Source organism: Pezoporus occidentalis, unplaced genomic scaffold (genome assembly GCF_034315485.1).
Source record: "Pezoporus occidentalis ecotype Australia unplaced genomic scaffold, CSIRO_AGI_Poc_V1 ctg18, whole genome shotgun sequence".
In the NCBI taxonomy this organism is placed as follows: domain Eukaryota; kingdom Metazoa; phylum Chordata; class Aves; order Psittaciformes; family Psittacidae; genus Pezoporus; species Pezoporus occidentalis.
In genome coordinates, this window is record NW_026913640.1 from 4,672,509 (window position 1) to 4,697,035 (window position 24,527).

Below are 24,527 nucleotides of genomic sequence, written 5' to 3' on the forward strand. Positions count from 1 at the left end.
CATACTGAGCTTTTAGTTTCAATCCTTGCTCTCACTTGAGTCAGTTAACGTTTCCGAGAACCTTACTGAGACACAGCCTCATGCTGTTACCTTAACGTAACTAAAATTGGTATTTTCTGGAGAAATCACGTGTCATTATCGGTAGCGATCACAAGGTCATTATCTGTGGGACACTGAGAGCTGTCACAAGGCAGTTCCACCAGCAAGGACTCACTGCAGTGGAGCTGCTGCACGCACAGACACAGCTCGGATGATCTCAATAGGCTGCTCCTGCCTCTGCGCCTCCTCTGCCTTTGTGCCTGCATCAGCTCTGCAGGGGTCAGCTAGTTCAGGAACGTGATCCAGCTGAATTCTGGTAATTTTCTGGAGAGGCATGACTGGCTTTCCACCGGATCAGATCCCAGGCTTGCCCCGCCATACGGCAATGTAAGAGTTATTGCAGTGTAAATAGCAACCCGAAAGCACAGCCGTGAGCAGAGAGAAAGGCAGGACTGCCCCTTTTGGTGGCAATACAGAGGCTGGCTTGCATTAGCTGTGAAACGACATTCTCAGAAAGGTTTATAACCACACAGCTTTGCTCGCAGGAGACCAGGCTGTTCCTATTAACTGTTAGATGCACGCCTCAAGAAACGCTACATTCACTCTCCGCAGAGGACCCAGAGGGGGTGGTGCCGCCCTGTGAGGCTGGCTGCCTGTGACCACGAGCTATCACCGCTCCAAGGAACTGGCACATCCCCAAACCTGTTCCTTCACCTTTCTATAAAAGCAATGAAACCCGTTAGCAAAGATGGTGCATGGTTCCCTTCTGCGTACCCTTGCAGGACAAATGCACATTTCGCCTTTCCTAGCCACTCCCTCAGCCGAAGTGGGAACAGATGAGGTTTGTAGCGCTGAGGAAGCGTGTTCATCCCCTGCAACCTGGCTACGGACGAAGCCGAGTACACAGAGCACCGGATCACATGCACACCCAGCGCCCAGACCCGGTGCCGTTCTGCTCTGGCACCGACACCCTCCTCCCTCCCGAAGAGCCGCTTCAGCAGGCAGGGATGGAGGCTCTCTGCGGGCCTCAGCCGGGGCGGTTCACACACGGATCATCCAAGGGCGCCCAAAACTCTGCCCTACCGGGGGGCGGCACCATACTCCTTTGTTTCTGGCTCTCCGGGAAAGCCCCACCCTTCCCCCCGCCAGAGCACGGCGGGGGACGCGGCAGCGGCCGGAGCGGGCCCAACACCGCCTGCGGGCCCGCCGGCCTGCAGCAGGGGCGGGGTAGCGGTAGCGGGATGCCCTCCCCTCCCCGCGCCCCGCCGCCGCCATGGCAACCACCCGTCGCCGCCGCCTTCCCCGCCCGTCCTCGTCCCCTTTCTCCCCGGTGCCTCTTTCCCCCCTCCGCGGTCTGACAGAGCAGAAGTGTTGCGCCCCCTCCCCGCGCCGCTCCCGTCCGCGGACACGCACCCCGGCTCTCCCAGGTAACGGCAGGGCCCGGCTACAGAGCGGCCCCTCCCGGCACTACCCGAGGCGGGCGCAGCTCGGACCCCGGCCCAACAGCCACCCTCCCATCCAGCCGCGCGGAGGGAGGTGGCGGCAGGAAGAATGGGGGGGGGGGGGGGTGTGCAGAGGGCAGCGGCCCCCTGCCGCGGAGCCTGCTGGGAAGTGTAGTCCGCGCCCTTCTGCCGGAGCTGGGGGCTGAGGGGCGAGATGGCGGGTGGGAACTACAAACCCCAGCGTGCTAGGCCGGCGGGGTGGGGAGATGGGCGCTGCGGTGTGCCTCCACGGAGGAGGCTGTGGTGAGGAGGGGGCTCGGTCTGAGCGGGGGCGCTGGGCGCTGAGGTGACTCGTCTCTTAGGAGCCGCTGCGGAGGGGATGATGATCCCGGGGGTCAAGGGTGCTCCCTCAGCGCTGCCGGGAAGGGCAGTGTGGAAAGGGTGCACGGAGCCTGGGGGAGCGGGATGCGGGGGGACGGCCGGCGAGGGCGGGCTGTGCCGCCCAGGGAGCGGGGTGCGGCAGGCCGGGCTCGGCGACTCGGGCCGGGGGGAGGGGTGTGCCGGGGATGGACGGCTGCAGAGGGAGAGGTGTGATGCTATAGCATCAGGTTTTAGGAGGATGAGGGAATGCAGGGGTGGATGGGAGGAAGGTGGGCGCAGTCGGGAGGTTCGCTGAGGGGAGGGTCCATTGGGTGGTTTGTGTCAGCAAGTGGGGACTGCTGAGGGTTGAGGGAAGAGTACGAGGGGCACGTAGTCACATGGGTGAATGGATGAAAGGGGAGAGATCTGCTGGAGGAGGAGTGGCAGAGCAGATGCGAGGGGAGGGCTGTGCAGAGGGCAGGGTAGGCTAGGGTCTGCGGGAGTGGATAGGGAAGAAGCAACCGCCAAAGAGAGCCAGGAGCTAGTGGCCCTGGAAAGTTTCCTCAACCAGTAGTCGTCCAACCACGCTTCGGCTCTGTTGAGGTTGCTGTACTAGGTCATCTTTACGTGATGTGATATAGTATTACTTAAAATAATTCTGCTTCATTTCTATTGTGCCCACATTTCTGCCATGATGACAGTGTTTGTGTTTGTCTCTCTTCCCTGTCCATTTACCCTGATGACAGTTCTAGTGTTATCCTTTATCTTGTATTCTCCAACAGGCATGAGGGGGAATAAAATCACAGTTCCTTTTCCATATCATGTATAAAATACACGTTTATGACTAGTTTATTAAAGGGAGTTACTTTTCATTCCTGAAAATCTGTATCTTAAAAGCATCAGTGCATTAGTACTCCCTTGCATATGAATACTGAATGGCTATTCCTAATACAGTTTCAAATGTCACAGAGATGGATTTCTTTGCAGTGGATGTTGATTTTTATTGCAACTGAATGTTTCTAACCCCATGTCAGATACATACTAGGGCAGGCTTAGGCTTCTTGTAGCTTCTGGTCCTTGCCAGACTGTGGAAGTGAATGTCTCTGCTGCAGCATGCTTCCAGGGTGCTTTGGTCTTGGAGACAAGGGGTTTTGAGCAGGTAACACAGGAGTGAATCCTCTCCTGAGCTAATCACAGTCTCAAGACAGAAAAGTAAATGGAAGCCAAGGAAACAATAGTAGTCTTTTTCTGATTTTCTGTGTAAATAATTGCAAAAAGAACCCAACAAAACAAAACCAACCAAAAACCAACACTGATTCTTCTGGGGATGAGCTGAGAAATGTGAAGACTTGATGTCTGTAGCACTAACAGCAATATGCATGTAAGCAGATATTTTAAATAATATATACTTAGAACAATTTTAAAAAGCAAAATCCTAATTAAAAAATACACATTCGTAGCCCTAAAGTGCCAGTTCTTGGAATTCAGAAGGGAATTCAGAAGATGGAAAAGTATTCAGGCCTAAATTCTGACCTTATGAGTCAGGGTTATAAACATGTGTGAGTCCATTAAACCTGCAATTATTCATGGAAAGTTTATCTGGTTGCAGATTGGCTGCTCTAGGAATGTAGCAGCACCAGAACTGAATCTTCGTGGAGCTGCCTATGGTCTGGCAGGGCTCATGAGCTGCAGTGCTATGGGAACATGGATATGCTGTATTCAGGGCCAGGTGCAGAAGCAGTTTAACTGCCTTTCTTGGCACAGAGCCCGACCTAATAAACACTTTGAACCCAAGCTGGTTTTGCACAGACCCATCTTGTGAGTCTTTGGTGTCATGTTTGCTCTACTAGAAGTGCTTACACACATGATGTGCAGAGAAGCAAGTGGCTCCACAAAGTGGCCAGAGGGATTATTGATTTGGGCCGAGTTCCACTTTGTTGAGCTTTGTATGGGTCCTGCAGAATCCTTCAGCTGTCAGAGTCCTGCATCCTGTCAGATGAGGAGGGGTGAGGGGTTGGTCACTTCAGGGCTGGTGCCACCTAAATGCTGGCTTGCGTTTGGAGTGGTACTAATGCCAGGAGTCCTGAGAACGTGCTGGAGAGAAGAGAGATGTGTGGAGCCAGCCTGGGTCCAGCAGGGGTAAGATGGAGAAGGAGCTAGCAAGCCTCTTGCTGCCTGAACCATTGTGTGCATGCAGTTGCACCCCCTAGAGTGCCCCACAGTGTTAGTGTTAGCTGTTTTAGTTTCTGTTACCCAGCCTAGCTGATGGACACCTCATTACCCTGAATAATGGGTGATAGGACCATATGGATATGCCTGAAGTTGGTACACAAGGTGCTCTGGAGAAGGATGCATTTTGCAGTCAGTTTTAGGAATAGCACGACCATCTCTGATTCTCCTCTTTCTAGTTCTTCAGAAAATTGTAGTTCAAAGGCTATGCAAATGGCAGTTTCATTCTCCAGGGTGCTTTCTGTTTGATGCAATAGTACATTATCTCTAATTAAAACACTGACCAACTGTTTAGTAGTTTCTCATGTATTTGTGTTTATTTGTAACTTGCAGTGAATGTCTTTACTTCATTTGAAGATTCTTTTCACTTGCCTTTAAAATAACATTAAACTCTCTGCTTCAGGTTAGCTCTCAGAAGATTCCACACAAAAATAGTTTGAGGCCTGTGTGCATGCTTATTCTCCTTCCCACTTCCACACACATTTCCCCATTAACTCCACGGCTGCTATTTCAAAACAGAGTTTCAGTGCAAAGAAGCCAAAAATCAGTTAAAAGTGAGCGGTTAACTGAATTGAAAGATCCCTCGGTGCTGGGTTTCCTGGACCACGGTGTGTGTATATGTTTTATCTGGGGTGTGTGCTGCTTTGAAGTGACATGTTGAACAGGGATTGAACACTCCAATGACAAACTTGCTGCAAACCCCAGTGCTGCTCCTGTGGCTGTAGCCATTCTGATGCACACAGCATAAGGAAAAGAAAAGAGCACTGGCATAGCACACTTCTTGTCTTTGATTCAAGAAGCCATTCAAATGTAGTTTAAATCCAAATCTGCTATAACTGAGCCATGTTATTTATAGATATATATAAATTTAACAGGAGTTATGATCCTGTGAGGTAATGATTGTTAGCTTCCACACCAGTCCATGGGACCACAGCTGCAAGTTAAAACAAAGCCAAGTTAACCAGGAAAGATAGATTCAGCTGTGGAACTTGGGAGGCAGTTTGTTTGTTTGTATTTTATCTGACAGTGATCAGTTAAAATGTTGTTTTTGTCATGCGAACGTAATGCCTGATAATTGTCTGCAGCATCAGCGATTGCTTCTGAGCAGGGACAGTTAATTATCAGGAATGAAGACCAGTTGTTCTGCACCCAGATCCAAAATAGAAGGGATAATCTTTCTTATGAAGCAGACAAGTTTTTTTTTTTCTTTTCTTTTTTTTTAATAATTGTGGTTTTGAATAACTTATTCTTAAAAATCAAACAAAATACATCAAGCATGAAAAAGAAATAGTCAGAAATAGACCTCTGTAGGCTCCTAGTAGGAATCACAAGTCATGCAGGGAAAAAATGTTTTTTTTACTTCGTATGATAATGTTCCAGTTGGTGTTTGCAGTTCCAGTTAAGGTATTGTCATACTGTTATATGTCTCCGTTTTAGCAAGTTTTAGCTTTGAAGAGACAATGGGAAATAGGATTGATGTGCTATTTTAAGTGAAAACATAATTGAGGGAGAGGAAGCTGTTTGAAACTGGTAGTAGCTGGCTTACAAAACCAACATGGCCTTAAACAGAGGTAACTCAGCACTGGATTTCAGAAGATGGTGCCTAACAGTGTGGCTCTGTCTTGTGAGGTTAGTTGGGTCTCTTACACCGCCTTTCAGGATGCCTGACATCGTGCTTCATGGCTGATGTACAGAAAATGAGAAACAGAATTAGTAACCAGTCTTCATCTGTGTATTTCCAGGCCTTTCCAGATGTTCAGCTGTCCAGTCAGCAATGCTGCGCAGCTGCTATGACGTGAGACCATATGCCCAGCAGTCTCTGAGAGCTGTGGAGCCCAGCTGAGACCATATGCCCAGCAATCTCTTTGGTCTGCATGGGTAAAATTTTGGTCAGAGAAAGGCACACATCCAGAAAAAACCAGGTATGTTATAGCCTTACAATGAGGGGTTAACAACTAATTTCGAGAAAAGACTGATTCTGAAAAAGGCTATTGGAGCAGTGAGAGTAAAGCGAAAATGAGTAACTGCTTATTTAATGAGCATTATCCATCCAGTCCATGAGTTGGGTGCCTGTGGAGAAAATGGGATGCAGTTGTGTAACTGACTGTGTCAAAACACATAGGCATAAAGGAGACATGTAAAGACAGTAGAGATGCCTTTTGTTTTGGCACTTGCAGAGCTGAATGTTCAGTGTCAAGCAATAGCAAAGCCCCTGCTACAGACCCCAGCTACAGGGGTGAGCATTTATTGCCTCTGGTAGCACTGTGGTGTGAAGTTAAGGGGGAGATGGGCTGAAGGGGGCAGTTGTCCTGCATTCCTTCTGGTATTGCACGCAGGTTTGGAATAGTGTGCTAAACAAGGTGTCCTCCTTTGCCCACCATTCACACAGTCACTCTATCTGCCTATGGATATGTTTGTGTGTGTATGATGCTTGAATGTTAAAATAGAGACTGTCTTTTGGATCTTGCTCAGCTGCATGTCACTTTAGTTCTGGGAGAAAAATTCTTTTCTGACCCCAGAGAGGGATCAGCTCAGTTTATGCTCCAAAGAATAGAGATTAATATCCCCTGTGACCTTTTAGCCTAGCTGCTGCAGGGTTTTAACAAGTGGGCTTAAGACACTATGTGTGGCAGCTATGTTGACATGAATGTCTGTAATGTCTCTTCTTGTCAATGATCCGTGAACTAAAGAATCTCCAAGGATATCTTGATGTGCTGTGGAGCTGTTATGGTCTAGTGCAGGAAAGAACCCCACAATGATAGAATGAAAAGTCTGGTGTCACAAGTAATGTGTAAGGTATTCTAAATGTACCGGATAACAGTTGTCCCTGGATGTGTATTTACTTAAAAGCTGTGGCTGTGATATGACAGGAAAAACAAATATTTAAATAAAACTCCCAACAACAAAAGAACAAACAGCAAAAGCACTGTGTACAACTTCTATATTTCTGGTTCCTTGGACTTTTGCAATGTTGTAAGAACTCTATAACATAATGTTGAACAGATAATAAAAAAATAAGTACATAATGTGAAAAAGCCTCCACCTACTGCAAGCTACCTTTTCCTCCCCACCCCAGCGCTGAAGAGTGTGTTGTCCAGAAAACAAAACAGGAAGGAATTCCTTCCTAAAAATAATCTTTCCTTAATTTTGGATATATTTGTTTTGACTTGCTTTGGCTGTTCCGAACTAATGTTACCATCACTTGTGTGTGTAAGAGGTTTGTAGTTTTTTTAAACAATTTTTAGCCATTAGTTTCAAACAGCCAGTCTTTTCGCAATAGGACCTCAAAGAGCTGCCTGGGGGTCAGGGAGAGCACTGATGTAGGACTGAGATCTACAGCTGCTGTTTCAAATATGTCTCAGGTATATTGGTGATGTTATAGTCATCCTCTCAAGATATATTACCTGTTTTGGTGTCTAGGGTAGGTTATAAGTAAAGACTGAAGTGCCTGAGAAAGGTCCAGAAGCTTTTGTCAGTCTAGCTTTGGACGCACCAACTGTTCAGTAGGTTCATACATGTACATGCATGAACCTCCCTCTATGCTCCAAGTTTCAGTGCCTGTTGGTGTTTAGAAGCTCTCCAGTGTGATGCACTGGGCATCAAGCACTTGCTTAAGCCTCAGTGTCACCAGCATGAGGCCAGAAGCCCCCAGACTCTTGGTTGCTGGAGGATATGGGAGATTCTCATTTGGTTTCTCCTAGCAGTTTTAAGACCATGTAAATTTTCTGCCTCCCGCTTCCCAGGTTCCTGAGCTAACCATTCTTCTGAAGTGAGTATGTGCTTGTGTGGATGCTGCGCCTCACTTTCTGCCCACAGGTTGGGCTGGAGACAGGAGGTTGTCCCCTCTGGTGGGCAGGACACTCTTCTGGGCTTAAGGGGAGCTGGTTATGAGTGTCAGCCCTCTTACAGCAAAGGGGAGTTAAACACACACCTGCAGGGTGTGAACTAGCTGTAATGAACAGATACAAGAGATTGCTAAAGTACGTACATTTTTAATGGATTTCTGGGAATTGAATGCAGCATTTCCTTAGAAATGTTTTATTTACTCTGTTGTTTTTTGCTACATGTGGGGAAAACCTGCAGAGATTTGAGAGCCATTTTCCTTATGTGGACAAGACAGTTGTGCAGCAGATCCTAACCTGGATGTGTTTGAAGATGGGACCATGGATTCTGCCCATGGTGCACCATGGTGCTTTGTTCATTTATAAGTTGACTTATCAGATCTGAATGGGTTGTAACCTATATTCAGTTCCTATCTTTTTATCCATTTCCAGTGCAATGCAAGTGACAGCACTTTTTCCTATCAGTTATCATCTTCTGCATTTTAAAATTAAATGGTCTTACTTGCCACAAAGCTAGAGCTCTCCAGTGATGTATCTTGCCTTTCCTCAGTGCCAAGAGAAAACAATATAGTCATCACCCTTTCTACCAGAGTTCTGCTCTTGCCCAGAAGTTTATAGTAGATGTCGGGACAATCTGCAAGCCGAAATGTTTGTGTCACAGCACGAGGACAAGTAAGCCCTAATGCGTCTTGCTGTATTCAGTAGCATATGAGCCGCTGGCAGCAGTGTGTTCTTGCCATCAAAATCTTCAACCACATGGAAGCCATGTGGCCAGTAGGTACAAGTGAGGGCTTAGTTACAGGGAGCAGGAGTGAAGAAGTGCTGGAGCAGACCTGGTATGCAGCTGCAGGCAGCAGTAAGGACCATCAGTTTTGGCACTGTTGGGAGGTAGAGCGTGTGTTGCAATAGACAGTGTTCAGGACAGGCAGAATGAAGGTCACATGGATATTGGTTTAACTTCTTGTCAGAGGTCTGAATTTTGCTAAGCATGAGGGAATACAAAGGCATAAGATAGATCTCCTTAATGCTGTCTTGATCTTGTCTTGTCTGTTCTATAAAAAACTACTAACATTTTTATAACCCGCTAGGATGTAAAAGGTTGTTTCTCCCTGTTCTGGCTTCTCTCTGATACCACCTGCTCCTACTGCACATACCCCCATATCACAGGTTGTCTTCAGCTGTGCAGCCTGAACTATGTGCTGCACCAGGCCCCATGCGCTGCTGTCTTCCCATCTGGCTATACCACTCCTTCCCTGTGGCTTCTCAAATGCTTTGGTCTTCCCAAAGCCTTGGTGCAGCTAGTGGACCACCCTCCACCTTCTCCCCCTTGGTCAGTGCAACTCTCTTCATTGTGTAGCCAGGAATGATAATTTTATATTTTTGATTTCCAGAGGTTTATATCTGGGTGAATGTCAGGGACTCCACACATCCTGAGTCAGAGGACGAGTGAAAGGAACTGATGCTCTTTTTGTGTGGTAATGACTTAGACTTTGGGTCATGCGGGATTTAGATAAAAGGGCAGGCACTGCTTCTTTAATCTTAAATACAAGCCTAGGTGAGGTTGGACAGGGCCTTGGGTGACATGGTCTATTGTGAGGTGACCCTGTCCATGGCAGGGGGGGTCCAACCCAAACTGTTCTGTGATTGTAACATAGCTTACTTTTCAGTATGTGGTTTATAAGTGCTTTCTTGAATGGTTACTGAAAAAAGTACAGCTTTGCCTTAAAGTCATGCTGTGATTTACTACTTGTATAAAAATGTTAGTAAAATCCGTAAATCTTAAATTGTTTTGGGGGACTAGGGGAAGGTTGTACTTTGGGTATCACTGTTTTAAAGAATCTTAAACTTGGATTGCTAACTCTGCCATAAATCCCAAAATGACATGTTAAATCTAATGAAAAAACTCAAGTCAGCATGTGGATGCTGGAGTACTTTGAAAAAATATTTAAACAGAATGAGGCTCTCAACTTTGTCTATAGTAAAGCAGTCACTCAACCATGTCATAATCTCATTAGGGTGAGGGCTCTTGAACGTGCTAAGTGCAGATTTTCCTGATGCTGGTTGGCACATTTAGGCATGTATGTAATACAACAGTATAAATAGCAATTTAATGCCTCGTGTAATTTGTGATTCATGGGTTGATGGCTGCTAATATATTGTGGTGATCTACAAATTCAAGTTTGGCTTGTTTGGTTCAGTGTGGACAGGACATTTAATTTTCTTGCACTAATTTAACAGGACTGGTGCCAAAGGCTTGCAAAGAAGTTGTGGTTTTTATCACTACAAAAGAGTTATGATTCATGACCTGAAACCTTAGGCTAGTAACGAGATACTGCAGAGCTAAATGTTTGAAAAAGAGGGGGACTGGGTGGGAACGGCGGGTGGAATGACACAGTTCAGCTATAAGAGAAAAACAAAACTGAAGTGTCACAGTCTGAGTTACTCTACGGCATGCACAGTTCATTTTTTTCTGATTATTATGTTCTCTTTTAGATTTCTAACTGAAGATGAATTTAGCAGAGATTTGTGATAATGCCAAAAAAGGAAGAGAATATGCACTCCTTGGGAATTATGACTCTTCTATGGTATATTACCAGGGTGTCATCCAGCAAATCCAGAGGCATTGCCAGTCGATCAGGGATCCAGCAATTAAGGGCAAATGGCAGCAGGTAGGGTGAGATAAGGTTGCCTTTATTTTGTCACTTGGTATTTGAAAAACATACTATGCTTCCCAAACCTTTTAAAATGTAGAGGGTGTATCTTTCAGTTAAGTTTGAACATTTCTTTTACAATATTTTGTTGATATTTATGGGAAAATAATTTTTGTGGTGTGTTCAGAAGGAATTATTTAGTTCTGATTGAATCTGGTTTTTGGTTGTTTTCTCTCAGGATGTCTGATCTCTACTCTGTGTATGATTGCATACTTTGGAAAGACTGTTTTGCTGAGGTCTTCCTTTTGCTGTTATATCTTTTGACCACCCAGTGTCCAGTAAACTAAGACATGAATGAAAGGGTTAGCATCACAAAAATGGCTGTCTGAGTAGCAGTTAACTATAACACTACAATGTGCAAATTTGGATCAGGTTTCTAAAACTCTAAGTCATACTCTTCACCTGAGTCTTGCACACATGCATCTCCCTGCTAAGCAGAATAGTGTTGAAGCCAAGGAAGTAATCTGTAGGTGAAAAGCAAGAGCCCTCATTTAGCACTATCAGTATTTAAATTTTCCTCACATTTTGTGGTCCCATTTTTCATTGTACAAAATGTGTTCCATCAAAACAAAAAGGATAAACGTGTAAAAGTGTATTCCAGAATAAAGAATTCATGTTGCATAAATATAATGTTTTGAAAGAACATAGTTCCTATAAAAAGTAATTTTGCAGTAAGTAGCTGAAGAGATAATTTCAAGAAGAGATTTTCTAAATACCATGTTTAAACGATGTCACTTAGAAGTATATTTTTCCTTTTCATTGCAGGAAGTGCTTTGGTTATGGTTTTGCGCTTGAAATATCTGACACTAACATCAAGTATTTGTGTACTGATAGCTCCAACACTGTTAGCAATCATTTTGTAATGACAGTGCTATTCATAGGTTTATCACAAAACTGTAGAGGTCTGTCTACTTACTAAGAGCTCATCTGCAAAGCATGTGCATGTACAAACAGTAGTGATATTGCCTAGCTTTTCTGTGCTGTAATAAGCTGAATGCTGTGTAGGAGATACTCACATTCAAGTATTTGTATTTTAGTAATTCCCCCTGACAGAGCATCCTGATTCCAGTGTTCATGCCCCATGTGTGTCCTTAGTTCCTGATAAACTTGTAGCTGACATTAAGGTAGAGCATGAGGCTTTCCTTGTTCTGCAGCTGCATCACTGCATTGTCTTCACTTACAGTATTTAGTGTTTCCTCTGATTACATCGATTCTTCCATTAAACTTTTAACAGCTCTTACCTTGTAAAGGTTGTGTGTTGTTTAAACAGCTTCAGAGAAGCCTGTGCAACATGGGATGAGCGTTGTACGTTGGAGACAAGCCTCAAGTGAAAAAGGACCAGTAACACAGTTTTCAGGATTATTCCTTGGAGAAGGCAGCTGGCTCCTTAGCAGAGGATCTGAAGTTGGCGCCTTCTCAGAAATTATCCCTTTTAGGTGAAAACAGAATGGTTCCTGACTGTGTCCCATAAATGCTTTGAAGAACTGACCCCAGAAAGATCAGCAGCAGGTGGGGCAGCGTCTGTCACACTGTGCTCTCATGTTAATTCTGAAACTTCCCAACACAGTGGTGGCAAATGAGCTCTGTCACAGTAGTTCTTTGCCATTGCTGGTGCTAGTTTTGGCTTAGGGACAAACACCAAAAAGTAAGCTGGATGGTTTAAAAAACAGAAGGGCTTCATCCCCAGGCTGTTTGTCTTCTCATTCATTTATAGAACTAGCTATAGCACTGGGAACAAAATGATATAGCCCTGAGAGCAAATGATGCAGCCCTGGAATCATTAGCCTTTCCATACCTGCACATGAATAGGTTAGTGAGACCTGTAGAAGTAGTTCTGCTTTCTTACCCACTCTTGATAAATCATTGTGCTTTCTCACTCCTTGAGACAGACTTAAGAGGGAGTCTGATGATCTGGATGTTAGCACTGTTTTCCAGCTCCAACTGTGGCTGCATCCAAACTGTCAATCACATTCAGTAGCTGTCTGTCAGACAGCCTGTTCTGAAAAGAATTAAACCAAAAGTTGGATCACAAGAAACATTCATAATATTATAATAGTATTTAGATTTTTTTCTTTTTAGATCATTCTTATGAAAGAGTTATGCCATACGCATAAATTTAGCAAAATTCAGGTTTTACCCTCTTGGTACCAGTAATGTGCAGAAGCAACATTCACACACCTGTGTACTTCTTGCAAGTGATACAAGAAGCAAAGCAATCCTTAGGTCATAGTAAAGGGGGTGAAACCATTTGATTTCTACATGAAATTCCATCTCCTCTGGTGTATAGAGCTAGTCTGTTCTTAGGTTCTTAAATTTCTCCATCCTCTGAGGGATCTGATGGAGATAATGCTACTGGTATCTTCTGGAGGTGGAGTTTAGCAATCTCTAGCAGACACTGGGTAGGTAGAGCTTTTATTGTTGGGAGCGATCCACAGTGTGAATGTCCACGTTGGTAAGTGCTTGAAGGAGACGATTGTTACTTAATGCATTTATTCTCTGAGATGTATGGCCTGCATACACTTTAACAATCTTGAACCTTCTGAAGGATTCCTGGGACATTGATGCTGAGGGGATCTGGCCGTATGAAGGAGTTCCTTCCTTTCTGTATGTTTGTGTGCAGTGCACAAATGGGGTGTTTGTCCTACTGGCACTTCTGAGGCAGTGAACTCAGTTTCAGGTGTTTGTATATATGTTCCCTCAAAAACAGGAGTGTTCATAAGAGTAACATCTCATTGTTTTACAAGGGCATGTTGTGATAGGACAATAGGGAATGGCTTTAAACTGAAAGAAGGTAGATTTAGATTAGACATTAGGAAGAAATTCTTTAGTGTGAGGGTGGTGAGGCACTGGCAGATGTTGCCCAGAGAAACTGTGGATGCCCTGTCCCTGGCAGTGTTCAAGGCCAGGTTGGGTGGGGCCTTCAGAAACCTGGTCTAGTGCAAGGTGTCCCTGCCCATGGCAGGAGCAGGAGCTAGATGGTCTTTAAGGTCCCTTCCAACCCAAACCAGTTTACGATTCTAAGATCACAAAGAATAGTTACAGCCATGGCTCTGAGGCTGACCAATTCATACCTGCTACATGAATCATTGTTCTCCCTATCTGGTCATTTCTCTACAGTGAGTGCTCCATCCTGAACAGGTACCTCATGCTGGGTAGATCTGTTCTTTTGCCTTATGTACTACTGAGGATTTTCCCAGCAGTTTATTGAGCTATGTAGAGCAGAGGTGAAACAGAAGTAGTTGGGATTTTTGGTCAGGCTCCCAAACACTCTTCATCTACCTCTCTCTACTTGGGTGTCATTGTTTACAAATTCTTTCAGGTTGTTCTGGACAGAATAATGTTCTGTACAAGTATTTGGTGGCTTGTATTTCATGTTACAGTCAGACAGCTTCAGCTTCACAACTGAGCACCCTGATTTCAAGGGTTTCTTGTGCTTGGTGCTGATAGGAGGAGGAATGTGAACATGTATCATCTCCCCTAGGAACAACAGACTGGCTCAGTCCCACTTGATTCAGTACTGCTTCTGGAACTTCAAAGTCGATGCTGACAGGGAACAGGGATTGTGTTATTAGTCTGGTACAACCTGCAGAGCTTCCAAAGGGCAAAAGATGGATCCTGGTGGGTTCAACCAAAGCAGCAGCGTGACAGCATAAGGATTCGTCTAACTGGAAAATTCATTGTCATTGATTGTCCATCACTTGCTTGGCTCAGGGATGTCAAGGGTGACCTGCCCTTGAGACCCTTATTTGTTTTGCACCCAGGGGGTTTCCAGCTTGCTCTTGGGTGGCTGAATGTAGCGCCATTCTTAGCGTCACTCCTAGGCCTGTGAGCTCGTTTGAAAAAGTTACTTCTTTGTTGAGGTTTGGCTGACATGTAGGCATATTCATCCATGTAAATACAGGCTGGAACTGGAAAGATTCAAAATCAGAAGCAACTCATCTCTTTTTCTGCTTAACAACAGCAAGAGGTAGGTTTACCACTACTGTGAACTTTACTTGTGTTGACATTCCCCCTGTTTATTCTGAGAGAGTCTCTTGGCTGGTGCAGTTTTTTACTAGACAGCTGGCTTGTAGGAAAGAGCTGCTTCAGTGACAGTTCAGCAGCTGCAGAATGACAGCAGAGCATGCCCCCAGGAGATAGTATTGGCTTACAACAAGGCCAGTGCCTGTCGAGCAAAGCCTGCTGCATGTTGTAGATGTGTGCTCTGTGTTGTACAGTATGTGAGAGCACAGGAGCTGGGGCAAGAGTTCAATGATTCTTAGGGTTCTGGAAGCTACCAGCAGGGCACCTTTCTGACTGTGGTCACTGGAGCAGGAGATTTGATGTACTGTGCTCTTGCTTAAAGAGTAAAGCATGATTTTTACTTTTGTTTTAATTGTAAACCCATTTCAGTCAATCTTTGCTTCTGTTGCTTTTGCATCATGCCTGTTTTATTAACATTCCATAGGTTACTTCATGAGTAATTGAAGAATGTACTGCAGGTAACTCATGAACAACTGTGATTCCAGGAGCTGTACTTCGATTCCAAGGGATCAGACTGGGTTACAGGGCATCCTTTTTGGGAATGGTTTAGGGAATTGTTGTTTTCACTTTTTTAAAAAAACGAGCTTGTTGAATAGCTAGCACTAATTACAGGCAGTAATTTCTGGTTTGGTAAACACTTTTATAGAAACTTGATTGTTTTTGTTCCAGCATGATATAATTAAAAAAACCCTCAGCACACATTGTATTTACCAAGGTACAAATACCCATGCTTATTGCTGTGGGAAGTTGTGTAGAAGTACAAGCTCTGGCATAGCAAATAAAAGCTTGTGATGTCAAAGCTACTACAGTTGCCAGGTTGTGTAATACAGAGGAACTCCCTGAAATGGGTTTTGGAACTACCACTAAGAAAGAGCGTACTCAGCTCCTGGTCACTGTGTTTTATATCCATATGTTAATGCATTTTCTGCTTGATTATTGTAAATCCTTAGTACTGGAATGTCAAAGCAAAGTTGGGGGGCCACCCCCTGGGCTGAAAGGCTTTTTATCAGGCTTTCCAATACCACCCAATGCCCACGGTGCTGCTTCTGAGGAGCAGGTGCTGTGACTGGTAGGGGTGGCTTGTGTATCAGAGCGTGGCTTTGGGAGCAGGCAATTTCACACAGTAGCTGAATCCAGTTGACACCCAGAGAGGCCAAACTCTTCCCTACCTAGCCTTCCCTCAAGCTGTACCAGCTTCTCTCCCTCCTCTGCACCTTGACATTCTTTTTCGTGGGATTCAGTTGATCACAGGGTAGTGAGGAAGTACAGCTTTCTAATTCAGTCCTGTATTTTCTTTTTACCCTCCTAGGCTAATTTTCTGCCGTTTTACTAAGCTGGATTACTGCACTGTGATGCCAGAATTGCATCCAGAAGAGCAGTGGCAGAATGTGGTTAAGTAGAAAAAGTGATGAGGAGTGGGACCTTCCTAGTTGGCAGTGGTAAGCGTTAGCTCAGCTATCTCCTGAAGCAGCTTCAACATGGATAACCTAAAGCTTTCTTCAGGCTCTCTACAACCTGAGCTGGAGCCTCCTGAGAAGGGAAGGGTGTGATGGGGGGCAAAGAGATTTGGTGAGTCCAGACCAGTGATTTTCCTGTTTGCATCCTTCTGAGGTTGCCTCAGAGTAGCACTGATCACTCAAAGATGGTGCTCAGTCACCTCTGTAAGTCACAGCCCTTCTTGGCTCACATCTAGGTTGTTTCTCAACTGCAGGGAACATTTTTCTGCACCTGATTCATCTGACTTCGTTTCTCTATGGCCTCTAGGAATTTACCAGTTGGTTTTCCTTTGTGATCCTGCTGTTTGAGTACACTGAGGGTTTTCTGTTGGTTGATTTGCCAGGTACTGGCTAAGCAGTAAGGGTGTGAATGTCAGAATTTGGTCTGCTTGGGTCTGCCCAAGAAATGGCCAGCAGTTGTTAGTTTTCAGCTTCCGAGGCATCAAAGGCTCACTTTCCCTCAGTTTTAAGACAACATCCTCTTTGCTGGTCCAGAGAGCTGAGTGACAGCACTCCAGTGCTCAGTGCTAGCAAGTTGTTTTCACCAACTTTCCCACATGTGTTGGAAGGCTGATAGGAGGAATGCTGTCTGTATTCCTGGAGCACTGGAAGTGGCTGTCTCTTGCGGAGCAGTGCCCTGGAGGATTTATGCTGTATCATTCCTTTGTACCTCACAGCAGCTGTTTGGCTGGATTTATTTTTGGACAGGAGGGATGTGTGTTAGACAGTTCGAAGGAACCAAGTCAGTAATCAATCACACTTGTAACTCAGCTAGAAGTTTCTGCACTGGGAGATGTGTCTGCTGAGTGTGTGATGAGAAAGCAAAGAGAGCCAAGCAGAGCAGGAGCAGTCCTGCCTAAGCTGGCTGTCCTGTGTCTTTGGAAAGATAGAGCTCATCTGGAATGAGCAAAAAGGCTGCTTTGCACTGTGAATGGTCAAATTCTTTCCTTTCCTAAGACTCCTTTTGTACAGATATATGTGGAGCTTCTGGTGAAGTAAATGCAGCGCTTCAAGAACTGTGCGGGGCCATGGGGATTTTCCCTTTACTTTGCCTTTGTCCTTGCTGGTATTTTGCTGATGACAGTCACGTATATTCTTCTTCTTAAACAGGGTTTTAAACCAGAGAAGGATTTCTTTGTGCTACTGAAGCCTCCTAATTTGTCCTTGAAATGGGAAAATTCCTGGAAAATGTTTCAGAGTAGAACAATGAATTGCTGTGGGGTGCACCTGGTAGTATTTTAGAACAACTGTAGCTTCAAGAGAGAGGTGATGTGTGTTTGTTACTGAGTGCTGTCAATTTAATCATTTGTTCTTTTATACACCTTACCCATCAGTTATGTCAGATAGTATTTTCTGTCTTGAAATTGCCCCACCAAATGTGGAGGGCCACTGCGGCTGCTGTTTGAATATGTGGATTGGAGTGGGTGAGGAAAGATACCATTCAGAGAGGGGAAATGAGAGTGAAAGAGAGAAAGGGTATGGGCAGGTGAAAATCAGGCTGGAAAGAGGCATGCTTCTGAAAGCAGGCTGACAAGGCACAGCACCCTGCATATGCCCAACACGGTTCACTTCGAAACACCCAGGGAGATGGAAAGATCTTGAGCTAGTGGCCTCATTTCACCAGTGAGCAGTGTTAGGAGCACTCAGAAGATGTGATGCTGTTTAGTACTAGTTCTGTGATATGCTGCTGTTACAACCTGAGCAGGCAGATGGGATTTGCAGACCTCCATTCCCCTGATCCTCTCCATTTACTCAGGATCTGCAGAGCAAAGAGAGCATGGTCATCAGGCAACACTGTTGACATCTGCTGATACTGTCCTTAGTTGCCTTCCGCTATGTGCCATAAAGTGAAGTCTGGTTACAGCATTCCCAGGCCATGTTTTCTTAGCTCTTTTTCAGGTGTATGGCTGACATGAGCACAGCTGGGTGTCTGGTTTCTTTCTGTGCCTTTCTTGTAAGGTGACTTCAGACCCTGGCTTTTGATTCAGTCTTGCAGTGCATCCTAGTTGTAACCTCACTCAGTATTGTGCCTGGTAGCAGCCTGCAGATATCCTCACCCTAGTGTTTCTTCACAAGAGCCTTGTAGAGCCCACTGGATGGAAAGGTTCAGGTTGTCTCTGTAGCTCCAGCTGCGAGCCCGTAACAGACAAGATTCACACTGGCCTAAGGTAAGATGCAGAGTGCCAATACTGATTTCCAGGCATGCACAGTGATGCATGAATTAGTTTTAGCTGTGCACCAGCACTTCAGTGAAGAGTGGCATCTAGGTGTTATGACCCTCAAGCGGGTAAAACCCTAAGTGAGCATGCAGGTTGATCCCACAGGATGGAAAGCATCATTGGATGACAGGTGAAAGACTGGTAAGATGCAGTACAAGTGCACTCAGGTGAATCCTAATACATCTTAAGCTAATGAACCGAAAGCATATGCTTCTGAGCAAGAATGCGCAGTGCAGCTGAACCCAGAACAGGCTGCTGGTGTGTACTAAGAACTGGTGACCTTAGCATACGCAATTTGAGCTTGTAGCAAGCCATATCACTTAAAACTTCACAAATTTCTACAGATTTTGTTTTCCCTAGGCTTCATAGAAGAAAATTGAAAAGAACAAATATCAAGTAAATAATCTTGAAATTATTGCATTAGTTCTAATTCCCTGACTAGTGGCAATAGAAACTTCAAGTATAAAATTCAGCTGCATGATTCTGCAACCTGATTTCTTTCTGAGACATGTTTTCCTCTCATTTTTATTTTACTTTCTTTGCTAACTTAGGCTGTAGGGTGTTAAAATTACCATTTTCTGTTCTGATCTTTCCAGTCCACCAAAGGGTTGGCTTGTGCTTTGACTGTGTTGTGCCCCTCACAAAGTTAATTTTGTAATACTATATTTTAATGATTCAGCCAGGTTTGTAACTAGGACCTTAGAGACTGTAATCAGGGAAGTTATTTTATGCCATAATAGTAGCAAATATGTTAAAAATCTGCCAACAGCATCTTTACTAGCTGTAAAAACCAAAAGTATGTGTATGTGTGCATACATGTCAACATGCACATGTTAATCTAAGCATTAGCACAAGTTACGAAAGAGTGATCCCTGCATTAGCAGTCATATCTGGTCATGACACTGGCAAGCGGGAACTGGAACTCAACAGAGATACAACTTTTTATGCTAAAGAGCTGTTGTCAGTCTGATAGATAGGTCTGGGGGTTGTGAACAGAAGGTCTTGGGTGTCCCTACATTTGAGAGTAGTGTATGTTTTGAGGTATTTTCTATGGTTTAAGAAAAAAAAAATTGAATTGTAACAATTTTAAAATAATGTATGTATTTCTCAAGGTCCGACAAGAATTAGTTGAAGAATATGAACAAGTTAAAAGCATTGTGAACACTTTAGAGAGTTTTAAAATGGACAGACATGCAGATATCCCTGTATCCTGTCAAGATGAGCCTTTTAGAGATCCCGATGTTTGGCCCCCTCCTGTTCCAGCTGAACACAGGTAAGGAGGCTCAAGCAGAGTGGGTGGAATAAAGCTGGGTTGCCATAATTTCATGTTCTTTCTTGAATGCACTTGTAACATGAAAATCAGATTTCATTTACCCCTTTGTCATTTGTAATAAAGAATAAATATAGTAAATTGGGAAGGAAAAAAGTAATTAAAGAACATTTGGATTTATTGCTGAAGTTCTAAAGCAAGTCGCTCCTTTATTCTGGTAGGACTGACTAGCTAAGTGCCTGCAACTAGCATGCTGAAGAGGTAAATGGGCTTTTGGTGACACTTACCTTTCTCATGTACAGGCAGAAAACTTCTCCATTTCAGTTTATTTAAGCAGTTGAATTCACTGATGGCAGAGGAGCCAGTAAGGTTTTAGAACCTGAAGCATCTTCAAGGACATGGTGGCTAGAAATCACTCACTAACTACAGATAATATGACTCGTGTTTAATCCACTGGTTAGTTTTATTGCTAAACTGATTGTGTGATACATGGTGTTTCTCTTCTGTAACGACCTTTAAGGTAACTTTAGTTAGCTCATAGTTTTCTCAAAATGGATGCTTGTGTATTTTCTGAAATCCCTATTTTCACCGTAATAGAGCTTGGCACAGGTTGCTGGAAACAAATCCAGTTTAAAAGCAAGATTAACATTTATCATGCCAACATTTTTCTAACATTATAATAGTAGGAATTTTAATGTGTGTATACTCACATAAGCAAAGGAACTAAGTAAAATGAGAGCTCTCAGTAAACAGAAAGAAATGTTCTGCTACTATTCTGGCCAAGTTTATTTGTAAATTTATGTGCTTTAATATTATCAAATGTCTTTGCTTTAGAAGATACCCTAAGAATGTAAGTGTAAAATAATATTAATACTAGTTACTTTTGTGAGTGTTAGAAATGGTTATTAGAATTTTTATTTCATGAAGTGCAAGATGTATTTATTGTTGTATCTTTCTTGGAGGGAAAGGCCCAATTGTTCATCTGTTTTTTTTTAAGCTGAAATTGAAATCTTGTACACAAAAGTAAGGAAAACCAGCCACTCTTCTATGCTGTTATGTATGATGAAAATGTGTACAAAGCAAAACATAGCAGTTGTATCCACAGTGCATTTAAGTATTTATTCTTTGTAAGCCATGTTCCAGGATCTTTTTTTGGAGTTAGCAAATTCTGAGTTACTCAAAAACAAGAATCAGTAAAAGACTGAATAGGGGACACTAACTCAAGTTGGGTGATGTTCCTGGCTGTTTATTTTAGTTCTGTATATCGAGTCCAATCCCTAGAGCAAAATTATTGTGATACCTCTCTAAAAGCCAAATTCTTTCTCATGCCACTGCCAAGTTCTCTTTGACATTGTGGATGATGCACGCAAGTACAGGTGGTTGCAGTTGGGCTTTGTTTGCTTTTGCTTTCTAGGCAATTTGTACATTTTGACATTTTCACTCAAGGAAACGAAGTCAGAGGTAGGAGGATTGTTTGAAAATTCTCCCTCCTTTGTTTTGGGGTCTGTCAAAGCTGTTAGACAGCTTTTATTATTTTTTCTTAAACCACAGATGTCGTGGTTGTGTTGAGCTGGTGGATATGAATAAAGCCCAACGTAATCTTCTGTTTTGGAGTCAGAGGAAACTACGATTTGAAGAATTACTAAATTGCGTCTTGTTACGTGTGTGTTGGTCTGTTGTAAGATTGGGTAGGAGTACTGATCATTGTGAATTGTCTTTTTTTGCACTGTTGGAACTTTTGTTTTCCTTTTGTATTTTTTTCTTACTTTGGGTGTCAGACAGAACCATAACTACATTGCTGTATTCGCACATGTAGAGAGGCAAGACTTAGGGGCTTGTCAGCTTTAGTAATAATGCACCAAGGGAATTATGACGTATTAGAATCCTTCCTTCTAAATGTTGCTCTTTTTTCACTGTTTTTAGCATGTTTTCATTGTGGTTGCTTATTGTTAGGGCTCCACCTCAGATCAGACGTCCCAGCAAAGCTTTGAGGAAAGAATCACCAGGACTGCAGCCCCGTGGGCCTGTGGGCAGAGCACACATGGTATCCAAGGGCGAGAAGCCTGCAGGCAGCCGCGAAAGGGAATCTAGAGCTAGAGGAAGAGATGACAAGGTAAGAAGTGGGAAGGAATATGTGGGGGAAGAGTTGTGATGCAGCAGGTGGCAAAGGGAAGCATTTTTAGTTTTAGTTATTTAATACAGTTAATAATAAAAAGCCACAATAATCCTGTACAAGAAAACGTAGTGCTTTCCTCTTGCCTTATGGACAAAGCATGTATCATGGGGATATTTACTAACAAATGACACCAGATTAAGGGAAGTTCTGTCATGCTTGCTCAGTCCTGATTTGAGAGTTTTTGATAGGGATAGGGAGGAAGCATGGTGGCCTGTTGCTGGGAGTTTCGTATCATCTCAGCCCATAGGCTTGACTCTAATCTGTCAGTATCCATCAGGCATTATGCCCTTGAGTCCCTTCTCCTGTTGTCCCCCATCCTGTGTTTCTCTGTGTTTTGGTGGGGTTTTTTTGTTTGTTTGTTTGCTTTTTTTTTTTTTTTGATAAGTTTTTTGTTGTTGTTGTTGTTATTATTTTTGGGTTGGTTTTCTTTTTTTAAATACAATTCAGGTCTTCTTGAAAAATTTCTATGTAAAAAGTGCAAAAATGAGATCAGTGCCCTTTCTAGACTTTAAACATTATGAATAAAGTTCCACAGTAACATTGCCTCTGCCATACCATAGTAATTCATCTGACACTTGTTAAATTTGTGCCAAATTATTTGAAGTTACATAGTTGAAAATTATGTGAAGGAGACGTAGTAAAAGCAAGCTCTTAGCAGCTTTAATTTTCTTTATACAATGATTTTATATTATAGTGTTTAGGAAGATGCTTCTTGGAAAGGCATTGTTTTAAAAACAGAAACAAAGAAATAAGTTAGAATAAATTGGAGATTCTTTCCTCTGAAGACCCATGAAAAAGAAGCAGCGCTGAAGTGAAAGAGAAGGGGAGATAGTGATTCACTATCAAGTAGTGACGTCAAAGGCAAGACTGTTCTGTGGCTCAAAAAATGTCTGTGTGCAAATTGCTGTTTCTGAAACACTTGCATTTTTAAATTTAACTGTGGAGTCATTGCCAGGAACCTGAGGAATCTGTGTTATAAATGATACAAGTCAGGGTACTGAAGTGGCTTTACTTTCCTGATAGACAGAGATACGAGAAGCCTCTTCCTGTTGGTACAGATCTTGATAGATGAATAAGAAAATATTTAGGTCAGTTTTCTTCCAAATGAATTTCGTTAGTCCCTTCATGACTTTTCTGTTACAGGTTGATCCTTCACAATGCAAAAAGGGCTCTAAGATACACTCTTTCCATCAGTAATTGTTTATCTGGTACACAGGGAATGTATTAAGCAATCCCAGCCCTTATTACCATCAGCAGGTAGGGCCAGCACATTTTTTGCAGTGCCACTGAGTGGCTGCATGGATGAAGCATTTTAGAAACCTCTCTGCCCTGGACCAATAAGATTTAAAACAAGAAGTGTGCATCCTGCAAGCTGTAAAAAGCTTGTGAAGATCTGTGCAATTATTTACAGCTCTGCCAGCTATACAGGAATTGTAGTCGTGGTGTGTGACAGGTTCACCACATGTGCTTGTGTAAGGCAGCCTTCAAAGTCTTAACTCTAATGAGGGTGAACTCTGCTCTCAAAGCTTTCTGGTGATGGGCATGATAAGGCTTTACTATAAGGAGCCCACAACAACATGACTTGTACAATCCTTGTCTCTGGGAAGAATGTGATTAGCAGTGCTACTGCTGTGAGGTGGTGGAAGAGTCATGAAGGTGTTCCATTTAATGTGTTATATTTTAAACCCTACTCTTATCTGAATATATTGGTCACTAGGTGGCAGAAGGAAAATATGTCTACTCTTCAAAAAATACCAAGCCATGTACTCTTGGTTTCCCCTTGATCTACCTACTTGGTGGTTATTTTAGTTTCTTTGGGGTATGTAGATGAAAATCACCCTGGGTTACCAATTTTCATGTGTTATGTGACAATTTTTAAGGGATCCATGATTTTACTTTGGAGAAAATTTTGAATAAAAGAGGAAGTAGCCAGGCGTGGGAAGTGAAAGAAGTTAATGCAACTTTCTGTATTTTACACACAGGCACAAAAACACATTTAACTTCCCTTTCAGGCTTATACTTTCTTAGTTTGCGAGTGGTTATGTTCTTCAGCTTCTGAACTTAAAGCTACCTTTGTAGCTTAGTTATGTTGAATCAAAGAGGTTCAGTAACTCTTCATGTTCAGTTAAAAATAACAGGGCAAAACTGAAGCTTCAAACCAAGTAACCAGGTGTCTCTTTTCTCATAGTAAATGGTTCAGCTCTGTAGTACTTGGGTTTGGGGGGTTTGGGTGCTTGGCTAGGATTACTTAGCATATGTAATGACCTTGGGTGCCATATCCACTTCATAAGATGTTGGTAGCCGTGTGAAAGGCTGTATGCTGTCCTGGCTATAACATCACAGTGTAATATACATATTTATTTGTGGCATTTTTCAAGATAAATATAGGTATAGAATGTATGTTTTAGAAGTGTTTTGCCTTGAGGCAAATGCCTTCTTTCACCATTTCTCCTCCCCAGACCATATAATCTTTTCATTCTGACAGTAACCATCTTGGGATAAGGGGTTTTAACCTGACTCTGCAGCTAAAATGACCTTTTGTAGATCTATATAAAGTAATTTTGAACTGCAACCCATTGGATGGTGTTTATCCACTAAACGCTTGTATTTACATGTTCCTTTTTCTAAAATACTGCTTTCAAGTGCTTCTTCCCTCTTAGTTCCACTGGAAATTATTAGGCTTGTTCTCAGAGTACCTTCTGATGGACCATCGCAAAGAA

General features: G+C 43.3%; 1 protein-coding gene across 5 annotated transcripts in view; it reads left to right on the forward strand.

The window, feature by feature from the left end:
• Positions 1-1,033: 1,033 nt before the first annotated feature.
• Positions 1,034-24,527, forward strand: part of KATNAL1 (katanin catalytic subunit A1 like 1) — a 42,774-nt gene continuing 19,280 nt past the window's right edge. For 2 of the 5 annotated variants that reach the window (XM_062615097.1, XM_062615102.1), the window contains exons 1-5: positions 1,034-1,466; positions 5,813-5,992; positions 10,406-10,581; positions 19,474-19,634; positions 21,585-21,744. In XM_062615097.1, the coding sequence (XP_062471081.1) occupies positions 10,420-10,581; positions 19,474-19,634; positions 21,585-21,744 (483 nt within the window). In that variant the 5' untranslated portion in view covers positions 1,034-1,466; positions 5,813-5,992; positions 10,406-10,419. Of the gene's footprint in view, positions 1,467-1,734; positions 1,785-5,812; positions 5,993-9,303; positions 9,388-10,405; positions 10,582-19,473; positions 19,635-21,584; positions 21,745-24,527 lie in introns of those variants that run through there. The other 3 variants (XM_062615098.1, XM_062615099.1, XM_062615101.1) reach the window with 3 other exon arrangements.